The 11,885-nt window shown below is 32.2% G+C and overlaps 2 protein-coding genes and 1 non-coding gene across 4 annotated transcripts; all 3 read left to right on the forward strand.

Moving 5' to 3' along the window:
• Positions 1-3,634, forward strand: LOC100789769 (RING Zn-finger domain-containing protein). 2 transcript variants are annotated; one of them, XM_041009441.1, is made up of 6 exons: positions 1-59; positions 137-373; positions 1,431-1,581; positions 1,674-1,740; positions 1,839-2,073; positions 3,155-3,621. In XM_041009441.1, exons 2-6 carry the CDS (start codon positions 294-296, stop codon positions 3,363-3,365), a joined length of 744 nt encoding a protein of 247 aa, XP_040865375.1. In that variant the 5' UTR covers positions 1-59; positions 137-293; the 3' UTR covers positions 3,366-3,621. The 2 variants fall into 2 exon arrangements, with proteins under 2 accessions (XP_040865375.1, NP_001241918.2); NM_001254989.3 differs by lacking the exon at positions 1-59 and having other exon boundaries at positions 201-373; positions 3,155-3,634.
• Positions 3,635-5,832: 2,198 nt separating this feature from the next.
• On the forward strand, positions 5,833-7,780 carry DES1.2 (sphingolipid delta(4)-desaturase DES1-like). The gene is made up of 2 exons (NM_001253270.3): positions 5,833-6,008; positions 6,791-7,780. Exons 1-2 carry the CDS (start codon positions 5,853-5,855, stop codon positions 7,607-7,609), a joined length of 975 nt encoding a protein of 324 aa, NP_001240199.1. The 5' UTR covers positions 5,833-5,852; the 3' UTR covers positions 7,610-7,780.
• Positions 7,781-8,543: 763 nt separating this feature from the next.
• On the forward strand, positions 8,544-8,616 carry TRNAV-UAC (transfer RNA valine (anticodon UAC)). Its single transcript has one exon. It is a non-coding gene; the product is annotated as a tRNA-Val (tRNA).
• The last annotated feature ends 3,269 nt before the right edge of the window (positions 8,617-11,885 follow it).

An 11,885-nucleotide genomic window follows, 5' to 3' on the forward strand; every position in this document is an offset into this window, starting at 1 on the left:
TGGGGATGCGTAGCCATCGGTGGTGCGTAGAGGGAAAGCTATCAAAGCCTAAAAATAAGGTAAAGTGAATAAGAATTAGTTAATATTAATTTAATTGTTTAATTAATTAATTTATAACATATAGTATTTGCGGTAGCTGCGCCACGTGTCCTACCGAAAGATTTTGGTGATGGCTTTGAAGAAGTGTGCGTGATATGCCTATAGTTCAGTTGAGAGAGAGAAAGCATGAAAGTTTGTAGTTGGTTTTGGTTTTGGAGTTGGGTTTAGAATCTTCAATCTTGTTTGGGAGAGAGATGTACATAGCTTCCATGGGAAGGTCTTTCAAGGACTCCTTGAAACTGCTTGAAGCTGATATTCACCATGCCAATACCCTGTTAGTTTCTCTCTTCTTTCTTTCTTTCTTTCATCACTCCTTTCATTTCAGTTTTTTTTTCCATACCCGTTGTAGAAAAATCAGTTCTTTTGATCAAGTTTGTATTTTTGTTTTTAAGTGTTAGACTCAGACACCCTTTGTTTATTTCTTCTGGAAAAAATGGTTTTTGTTTTATTTTTTGTAATTGGATCATGATCATGAGTGAAGTTTTTTTTGGTCTAGGGAATGATTCTCTGGAGTTTAGCCTCTGATTTTTGCTTTCCTTCTCAGTCAACCGTCAATTTTTCTTCATAAATATGGTGCATTTAATTTTGCTGCAAATTCATGGTTCAAGTAATTTTCATTTTTTTTATTATCCCCACTTGTGGAAAATTTAGTACTTCTTCAGAAACCCGGACTCAACAAACGGTGAAAGGTTTTGGTGGAATTCTTCTTCTGGCTTCCCCCTCATGTTTTGTTTGCTTACTAGTTACTACTAGTGACATTATACATATGTCTAACTTTTGGTTTTTAATTTTGTAAATGACTGTATTTTTCTGTTTCATCGTGTATCTTATGCTGAAAACTTTAAGAATTTGGACTTTCATGGATTCATTCGGTTATGATGAGAAGATTTTGTTATTGTTTTCATAATTTTATTTATTTGGATTGTTTTGTGTGTATAGGGACAATTTTTTCTCCTCTCATGATATGTGTGACATTGCCACTTGTTGGCAGGGGTTGAGTGGTCCCCTGAGTGATTTGGCTGACTGCAAATAGTGCATGATGATCTTTATACCAATTTGTTGCGTCCTGATCTCTGATATGCACATTATCTTTCTGAACTACATTGTCATGCTGCCTATTGTTTGTGTGTGTCTATTCTTTTTCTTTTTTGGTTTAGTATTTTGAAGTTTATTGTGTTTATGATGAGCCTTTAGTGAAATTTTTCTAGAGAAGCTACAGATAACAGATTTGAGTTCTGAATGGTGTGCTTTGGAAGGTTGCCTTTTCTTCCTTGTCTCATGCTAATCTTCTTGCTTATATTTATCGCTTCATATTACAATTGGATGTTTAGGGCGTCAGATTTTCCAAGGGAATATGATGGTGCGTGCCTTCAGATGAGAATGTCATATAGTCCAGCAGCACACCTGTTTCTCTTTTTGGTGCAATGGACAGACTGCAATCTTGCCGGAGCCCTTGGACTGTTAAGAATCCTAATATACAAGGTAAGGTCTAAGGTGTTTTGGTTTTTTAATGTTCATATTAAACTGGGAAATTCGGTCAAAGTCACAAATGACAAATTTTCCTCATGCTGCAGGTGTATGCGGATGGGACAACTACCATGTCTACCCATGAAAGAAAAGCAAGTATCAGGGAATTCTATGGTATAACATCCTGTATTGTTTTAATCTAATAATTAGCACATTTGCTTGCATTTTAGTCTATATGAATTGCTGATGTAATGAATTTCTGCATTGATCAGCGGTCATATATCCCTCTTTATTGCAACTGCAAAAAGGTGTAACAGATACAGAGGATACAAAACAGAAGGCTGTATGCATGGAGAGGTATCGCAAGAGAGATGATGAGGAGCACAGACAACCTTCAGACATAGACATTGAAAGAGAAGAAGAATGTGGAATATGCATGGAGATGAATAGTAAGATTGTGTTGCCCGACTGCAACCATGTCATGTGCCTGAAATGTTATCACGAATGGTACGTTCTCTCACTGATGCCGACATTTCCTTATTTATTTATGACCATGAATTGTTCATGTTAAGAAGTATGAAGTTGTTGGGTTGTTTCTTCTACTTCTTGATTCTTTCTGTTTCTCTGGGAAAATGCTTTTTATTTGGTTCTTTTAATTTCATGGCTTGTAGTTAGAACTGAATAGCATAAACTGTAATCTGTTGAATCTGCTTGTGTTTTAATTTCAAAGAAGCAAGACAATTATCTAGCTACTTTAATGGCCTTTTGTTATCGTTTTGCATTGGTGGCATATTAAGCCTTTTCAATGTGTGGATTCAATACCATCAAGGATGGGACTGGGGCTTTGGGTTCTCCACCATTGAATGAAATTGAACAGAAAATAGGAGAAAGAATTCTCCTTCTCCCCCAAGGATTTGTCCTTTCACAACTCATTTCTCTATTAACAAACTAACTAACTACTATCCTATCTGTCTTAACTAACTCTCCCTTCCTTCTCTCCTAACTCCTAACATAAAAACTCTTCTTAACTTGGTGAGATGAAATAACTTTTTATCATGTACTGTCATGATATTGTAGTGATTAGAAAAGAAAACTGTGTTGCTATTTTGTTGATCTGATTATATTTATTAGAGATCTCAGCTGAACAGAGTGGAAAGAAACAATTTATAATATAATTTTTTACTTCTGAGAATTAGGCTTAAAGTAATTATGGATAAACTAACACACTGGTTTCTGTGAGCTTGTCAAGCATACACATTTCCCTTGGGGCTTATTTAAAGGTTAATGCTTATATTGGAATTTAATGGTTTAATTAGAATTGGATGAGAAGTATACTGTATAGATTTGATTATGAAGCCAACTATTGTTCTTTGGACTTTGATTATTAGTTTACATAATTATTGAAGTGGTTTGAAGTGAACTGTCTGTTTAGGATGACTAAGCATGCACTTCAATCTTCTATTTATTCCCTGCCCCATATCTCAGCATATGAAATTTTAGTTGTTACGTCATTATACCTACCAGTGCATGCTTGAGTGTTCTCTACTTGTTTAATTGAAAGCTTCATGTAATTTGCTATGTTTTGCAGGAGGACAAGATCACAATCATGCCCTTTTTGCCGCGACAATCTTAAGAGAGTAAACTCGGGTGATCTCTGGGTGTTCACTGACAATAGGGATGTAGTAGACATGGCAACAGTGACAAGGGAGAATCTTAGAAGGCTTTTCATGTACATAGATAAGTTGCCTTTGGTCATTCCAGACTTTCTCTTTGACACATATGACTCTCACCTAAGATGAGTGGTTGCAACAGACAGATTTTACTGTCTGGTGTGTGGTCTTGGAGGGGTGGTTCCTTTCTATTTAGTAACGTAAACTCCGAATGCAATTTGGTAAATTTAGTTTATATAGAGTTGTATTGTTGCTTCCCACGTCTTCCAGAAGTATCCAGCCCTGTGTTTACTGTGGGTTGGTGGTGAAGTTGAGATGGTAAATTGTATGTAGGTCATTTGTATATCCTGTACAGATTGAATTACTTATTAAGAAGAGTTTTGCATATTCTGTGCCTCTATTGTTAAAAAATGCGAATCTCTTGAGTTTAGAAATACCCTCTCTAAACTAATAGAAGAGTATTACATTATGGAATGCATTTGATGGGATATCAATTGCCAACTTCACGCCCGTACCAATGTGGAAAAAGATCATAACTGCATCTGTACGGTGGTGTAATTATTCATTCACCCAGGGGCCCACATTAGTTTTGCAACTTTTGTTTTACAAGAAAATGAGATATATGTACGGACTGTAGATGATCCAAATAAGGACTAACGTTGACATGGAACTGCCTAATGTGATTAATGTTACATGTTTTTATTTTAGAGAGAAGCATTTTTATATGACTATAAGTCTAAATTCAGTGCTCATTCGGTTGGATCAGTTTTTGCAAATTTCTTCAGCGTGCACTCGCCCAGTACCCGCACCTAACTTTTTTTTTTTTACTTTATTCAACACTCATAGGTGAAAATAGGAGACCATATTATTCCTCAAGTCACACGGTTTAAATATCTTGGGTCTGTAATACAGGATGATGGAGAAATTGAAGGGGATGTGAATCATCGCATTCAAGCAGGATGGATGAAATGGAGAAAAGCATCGGGAGTGTTATGTGATGCAAAGGTACCGATCAAGCTAAAGGAAAAGTTTTATCGGACTGCGGTAAGACCGGCGATTTTGTACGGAACAGAATGTTGGGCGGTCAAGAGCCAACATGAGACTAAAGTAGGTGTAGCGGAGATGAGGATGTTGCGGTGGATGTGTGGTAAGACTCGACAGGATAAAACATGTAGAGAGAAGACTGGTAGACTCTGTAGTGAGGAGAGTAGAGTAGACCAGATGGAGAGAAGGCAAACAATTCGAGGAAGACCCAAAAAGACTATAAGAGAGGTTATCAAGAAGGATCTTGAACTTAATGATTTGGATAGAAGTATGGTACATGATAGAACATTATGGCGGAAGTTGATCCATGTAGCCAACCCCACCTAGTGGGATAAGGCGTTGTTGTTGTTGTTGCTGTTGTATTCAACCCAAAACTTGAATTTACCTCACTGAAAAACTTATTTTCATAGTAGTTTCTCCGAGTAAGTCAGATAGTGTTTTTCTTTATCACTCCTAGTCTCAAGTAAGAATTTTTTTTCTTAAGAAAGACATTGAAATTAAAAGTCTTAATAATCATTGTATTAAGAAAAAAATTATTGACAATTATTCAGTACATTGAAATGTATTAAAATTAAAAATCATGGTGAGTTGTATTAATAATATTAATAAAAAAAGAGTTTCAGCAAACATAGATGTGATAAAATGATATCTGAAGTAAGCAAATGTATGTATTTTATTTTAGATGCGTTGTACATTTACGATTTAATTACCTTGGTATGTATAATTGTGACTTTTTTTTCTTCTTCTTTTTAGGTTCTATAGTTGAAAATTTTATTTTGATCTTTATAATTGTAATATTTTTGACTGGTTTAGTCTTCGTTGTTAGTCCATGATTTGAAATGGATGCAATTATTCTTCATCACCAAAGCTTCTACAGATGCAAACTGCCACCACAAATCACACCTCCAATGTTGTTTGTGAGTTGCTGAGAAAGATCCATTCTAGGTTTTTTTTTTAAAAAAAATTTTAAACTAAATGCAAGCTTTTCTCACCTTGAAAATGTCATCTTCGAAACAGGTGTGTCACTTCTACAATGATGAGCTACACAACGTTTATCTCAAATGGTAGACGATATTAAATGTGAGGACTAAAAGAATAAAAAAAATGATAATCATAAATATCAAATTGAGATGTTTTAAACTAGCAAGACAGAGAAACAAATGACAACTATATTGACCAAAGGCGTAATTAAATCAAAATATTTTATGATAAATGTAGCCGTTGTGGAAGGGTGATGAAGAGGGGCTTAAAAAAGATATATATCTGGCATAAATAAGCTACTAAAAATAACAATATTTAAAAAAGGAAAGCATCTAATAGCCCACAAGATTACAAAAGGTTAATAAGAAAACAAAAAAACAGATTTGTTTAGTCCGCTAGATCCATCCAGGGTAGTCCTGTAAATTTCCAGCCTGTAATGTCGGGGCAAACAAATTGTGACCAAATAGATTGAGTGGGGCTGTAATTATGTCCTCTCTCTATTTTTAGGCACTTTCCAATCTCGTTCTCATTCCTCTGTATAAATAAAATACATTGTTCTTCCATCAAGTTTGTGATGTGAGAGAAGAAGAGATGGGTAGAGGAGAAGATCGAGAAGGGGTCGCAGTAGCCGGGGGCTTCTTCTGGTCCTACACAGACGAACCCCATGCCACACGACGTCGTCAGATCCTCTCCAAATACCCTCAAATCAAACAACTCTTTGGCCCCGACCACTCTGCTTTCTTCAAGGTTTCACCTTTCCCCCGTTTTCCTTTTAAATCACTCTCTTTTTTTCTTTTCTTTTCTGGGTTCCTTCCCATTTCTTCTATGTTGATGTTGCCTGTGGTTTTGGGTTTTTGGTTGTTGTCATTCTTATTCTGAAATATTCTTATTATCAAGTGTTTGCTTTATTTTTCCCAATTTCATGTTCTGCTTGTCTTTTTTATTCTTTGCATTGTCTGTGTGGCTGGCAATTTACACACCTCTTTGTTATTTCACTTTTTTCTAGTGGATGCTAACTTTTCTTCAATTGGTTTGACAATGTGTGTATTTGAAACTGAGCCGCTGCTGAAGATGAATCTTCATTGATGCAGTAATTACATGAATATATATACCACTTAGATCTCTTGAGAAAATTCAAGTTGCACAAATCTTTCAAGTTTCAAAAAAAAAAAAAAAAGCAATGATGAAGTTGATATCTATGCAGTGTAAATTTAGACTGTCGATTAATCTGAAATCATGATAGGCTTGAGTGTATGACTTGTAAGATAGTTAATGTAAAAGTCAACAAACCTATCATATACAACCATTTATGATTGGATCACAATGTAAAAACCTTTTAAACTGCTAGTGCATGGTTATGTGTTCGTTATTGTTTTATTATTAAGTGGTATTTCTTCAAAGATATGTACATTATATTAGATATTAGATTATGATATGCATTTGAAATGGATTTTAGTTGGATGGATAAGTTTCTACTACTCTGGGCAGGGTGTGTGTTAATTTAGTGTTTGAAATTTGTGTTGTTGCAGATTAGTGGAGTTGTTCTGCTTCAGCTTGGTACGGGTGCTTTACTTCATGATGCTGGCTGGCTGAAGATATTTTTAGTAGCATACTTTTTTGGTTCTTTTCTCAACCACAATCTCTTTTTGGCTATCCACGAGTTGAGTCACAACCTGGCCTTCTCAACCCCAGTCTACAACCGTTGGTTGGGGATTTTTGCTAACCTCCCTATAGGTGTGCCCATGTCTGTTACCTTCCAAAAGTATCACTTGGAGCACCACCGCTTCCAAGGTGTAGATGGCATTGATATGGATGTCCCTAGCCTCACTGAAGTCCGTCTTGTGAAAAATATTATTGCAAAAACCATTTGGGTCTTTTTACAGCTCTTTTTTTATGCACTTAGACCTCTCTTTCTTAAGCCAAAGCCTCCTGGCATTTGGGAATTCATCAACTTCTCTGTTCAGATAGCACTTGATGTGTCAATGGTTTACTTTTTTGGCTGGAAAGCCCTTGCCTATTTGATACTTTCCACTTTTGTTGGTGGTGGGATGCATCCAATGGCTGGTCACTTCATTTCCGAGCATTATGTGTTCAATCCTGACCAGGAGACTTATTCTTACTATGGACCTCTGAATTATCTCACTTGGCATGTGGGATACCATAATGAACACCATGATTTCCCAAGAATTCCTGGAAACAAGCTTCACAAGGTGAAGGAGATTGCTCCAGAGTTTTATGATAATTTAGCGTCCTACAGATCTTGGAGCCAGATCATTTACATGTACATTATGGATCGAACAGTTGGACCTTTTAGCCGAATGAAGAGAAAATCCAGTAAAGCCGAATAGATGTTCCCATACACATCATTCATCCCCACCTTTCCCTCTTGTGATGTCTCCTACTTTGATAATTTTTGTGCAAGTGAAGAATGGAATGTAGTTTTTGACCCAAATAGCAAGTCATTTGTTCATTAGCCAACATTTTGTATAAAATATCTTGGTTTTGGGGCTTCCTCCTTCAATTCAAATGCATACATGTTCTCCCTCCCCCCTATCTCTCTCGGACACACATGCTAAAAAATGTTCATGGTTCATAAAATACCTACAAAATGCAACGGCTTGTTGAGTGGCTGAGCATGTTACTTAAGGAATGGGAGACTAAACGGAATATAATCATCACTATTTTAGTCTATATACTTGAGCGGTTGGGCCTATGAACTAGTCACATTAGGACAACGTTATAGCAATTTTGTAAGTGTTTCTTTTACGATTTAAGATTAATGAGCTAAGGTTTTTTGGGTCAACAGAGCTAAGTTGCAAGAAATAAATTGACTGCTATTCTTATCCATTTACAGATATAAAGATATTGAAGTTTGACTTAATAAAGTCCTTCATGCAATTAATTTTCATGTTGGATTCTTAGGCAAGTCCAGAAAGCCGAGTATTATTGGCAACCCAAGATAATATCAAAAACCAAATTGTAAACTCGTCATACGAACAAAAGAAATATACTACAAACTAGATTTGTAAACATAAGACGTAGATCTGTTATTCTGTCAAAAAAGCAACCTAAGATTTTGAGCAACGACCTTAGTCAAGCTGTTGTAGTTGCCATCATAGACACCAAAGCGCAGAGGAATTATTGTTCAATAATCTTTAGCTTCCAAAAACGATGATTGATGAAGTAGGTAAGATACTTAAACGAAATTATTTAGCTTGATAGAGGTTCAGTTCTATTTTGTAGATATATTTAACTTATGTTATTCGACCCATTAATAAATAAGTTGCTGTGGTGTAGTGGTTATCACGTTAGTCTTACACACTAAAGGTCCCCAGTTCGATCCTGGGCAGCAACACTAATATTTTATTACCCTTTTTTTTTCTTACAATTTTGGAAAAAGAATTTTCAAGGTGAATACCCTAACCGTGATAATGTTTCTACACTGCTGTTGGGCAATTTTGCCAAATCACCGATAAAGTTTCTGTTGTTCATTACTGTAATTTATCTAGTGCCACATTTACTTGAGTCTTTAAGCTTCTGTAATTTCCGTATTCATTTTTTACATTTTACATAAACAATCAATCCCTCTCTTAGCATTTGTCTATATAAATCTACTTCTACATGAATCAATCTACATCTACTTCTATGAATTTGTCTTGCTTTTTACGTGATTTTAAATTAATACGCGATTCTTGAACGTTGTTCCAAACACTCCCTAATCGAAAGCATCCATATTTAATTCCTATCATCAATGAATTTTTATCAATAATTAATAACGTGATTAATGAAGCAGTTCAAAAAGAAAATAACGTGATTAATGAAAAGTTAATGTCATATGATACCACTCCCATAGCCTTAAGGTAATTTATCAGTCACTAGTAGTACTAATTTATAACGGCACCTTCCTCTCTCTTCCATCTCCGACTTCATGAAGGATGGGAACTAGAAAGTACCTAAATTTCATTTCATTGCTCATATTCCAATTTGTGGATCGATAAAATTTCATTAGATTAATTTAAATAATTAAATAGTTCTTACTAAAATATTTCTATATTTTGTTTTTTCAAACTTAATAACCTATCTAATCATTATGAAAAAAATTCAAACGTGTTTGCAACAATAGAAATTCTTAAACAAAAAGCCCTTGATTGAGGGGAAAATGCGGTAAACAAAATACGTTAAAACATTATATGAGTAATGAGTAACAACGACTGTATACAAATCTATTCTTACAAGATTATCATAGCTTTTTTAATTTTTTTTTATTCCTCATTGAATTTATTTTTCACGTAATTTTTATCATGTTTATTTCTTTTTTTAATTTATCTCTGGATTAGTTAAAAAATGATTTCTTACACTTTTAAAGAGAAGTTAGTCGTACCAACGTTTTTGCTTACAGCAAAGTATGTACGGACTTCGTTTTGACAATAAATCTTTAGACTGTAGGGTGAGATGCAAAAGAAAGCACCTGAAACATGTGTGAGGCATACAATGGATCATTGCCATCCATTAACTTACTTTGTTTTTTGGTAACACAATGAAATATCCATTAATTTTCTATATATGCTGCTTTGTCTAGATTTGCAGGGGAAATATGAAAAAAGGAAATGAAAAGATTTTATTTTTTTTGTCACAATTATAATAAATATAAGTTTATTTTTAAATATATAAATTACTAACTTTATTTTAGATCCTTAATTTATCAATGAGATAACATCTACTCAGTTTTTTTTTTTACAAAGGTGGATGAATTTGTTGAAAAACTATTAATAATATAAATCATATTCATTATTTTTTTTAAATATCCCTAAATAAGACAACTATACGAATAGTATCATTGAATATGACAAATACTTAAACCATTTAATTCTATATATATATATATTAGAATGAAATATAAATTTTTAATATTATTAATTAAAATTAATCAATTGAATTTTTTTATTAGTATTAATAATTATGTATTTACATTTTATATATAAAGTCATGGGTAGTAAAAAAATATGAAAAATGTTAAGTGCTAACCAGTGTCAGGAACTCTATAAGGTACTCATTCCATTCTGTTTTATATAAGTTTTAATACACATATCAATAAATATAATTAATATTTTAAATTTCATAAAATATATTGTTACTAATTAATTATATTTTTTATTTATTATACAATAACAACTACTCTTGCTAAGAGTATTCCATTAAATAAAATATTTAATGACTTAATAGTTTTGTAAAATATAATTAATTTAGAATACTTTTTTTCTTCCAGAAATGTCTTATAAAAAGGCATGGAGGAAGTATATTGATTAAGAAATCAAAAGTGGTGTTTTTTTATCAGCAAAAAGAATAACAACACACTTTCTCATAATTTTCAATACAAAATATTTAATAAGAAAATTTAATTACTAATCTAATGAATGACATTGATTAGCAGGACCATCAAAATCAAATATAAGCTTAATTTTATTTTACAATCAATGCAGGGCATGCAGACTGCAGGAATTCTGGTCTCTATCAACAGTATGTGGGCAAAGGTCAAGTCCAAGTATTTAAGGTACGCATATAGATATTCACTAAGGAGATATTATTCCTTTATTAATGCTTATTTTTCTGGTAAATTTATTAACCGCTGTTTTATTCTGCCAATTTAATTATTGGATGTCTCCAAACGGTAGCAGTGAATGTGAAAAAAAACTGAAAATTAAACTGCGTGCAAAAAAAAATAAAAATAAAAGAGAATGCTAATCAAGACAGTGATTAAGATATAAATACAGAAAAAATAGTAGCATTTAACAATTTTAATATATTTTTATTATAATTTTTAATAAGATTTTTATGTATTAATTCATGGAATAACATTTTTGAAATACTATAGTTAATAATTATGAATTTAGAGATAAAAATAAGTCGAATTATTGATATAAATCTATGATTGATTTATTTAAAGTTTTATCAGACTTTAAATAAGTTAAGAAACCTATTCATTAAATAAGTTAAGCTTGGACTTATAAAAAAAGCCTATTAAATTTGATAAATGGATCTATTTATTTATTTATATGCAATAAAAAATTAATCTTAATAAGATATTAATCATATATCATAAATAAAATAAATATATTTGAAAAAAAATGTTTAAATAGACTAATAAGTTAAATAAAACTTAGAAAAAAGTGAAATCAAACATTAAAACAATGTCTTTGAATTTTTATGTTTATTGTATAAGATATATGTATCAATTATTTTTTTATTATGTTTTATGGTTTATTTTAATGTTACTAACTAATTCTCTTATTTTTTTTAATTAACGAACATAACAAAAAAATATTAACAGTACATAAATTTAACTACAAAAATACATACAAAATAACTACAAAATTGTACTCTAATTTTATCCAATTTTATTTCTTTTTATCGGTATATTTTTTCTTTAAAAAAAAGAAACAAAATTATAAAATTTAATTTAATAAATAAGTAATTTTGAAACTAATTAAAAATTATATAATATAATATTTTTATTTTATAATATTTTAAATTAAAAAAATAAAAAAGAGAAAAAGTTAAAGTAGTATATATTAAAAATTAAATTACAAAAGAGTATAGATTAAGAAAAAATTAGGAAAAAGAAGG

This window comes from Glycine max, chromosome 15 (genome assembly GCF_000004515.6).
Source record: "Glycine max cultivar Williams 82 chromosome 15, Glycine_max_v4.0, whole genome shotgun sequence".
In the NCBI taxonomy this organism is placed as follows: Eukaryota; Viridiplantae; Streptophyta; class Magnoliopsida; order Fabales; family Fabaceae; genus Glycine; species Glycine max.

Coding starts and splice junctions, on each gene's coding strand:
- LOC100789769 (XM_041009441.1), top strand. CDS start 294: ATGTACATAGCTTCCATGGGAAGGTCTTTCAAGGACTCCTTGAAACTG. Junction 374..1,430: donor ATTCACCATGCCAATACCCT/GTTAGTTTCTCT, acceptor TTGGATGTTTAG/GGCGTCAGATTTTCCAAGGG. Junction 1,582..1,673: donor TAAGAATCCTAATATACAAG/GTAAGGTCTAAG, acceptor CTCATGCTGCAG/GTGTATGCGGATGGGACAAC.
- DES1.2 (NM_001253270.3), top strand. CDS start 5,853: ATGGGTAGAGGAGAAGATCGAGAAGGGGTCGCAGTAGCCGGGGGCTTC. Junction 6,009..6,790: donor ACCACTCTGCTTTCTTCAAG/GTTTCACCTTTC, acceptor GTGTTGTTGCAG/ATTAGTGGAGTTGTTCTGCT.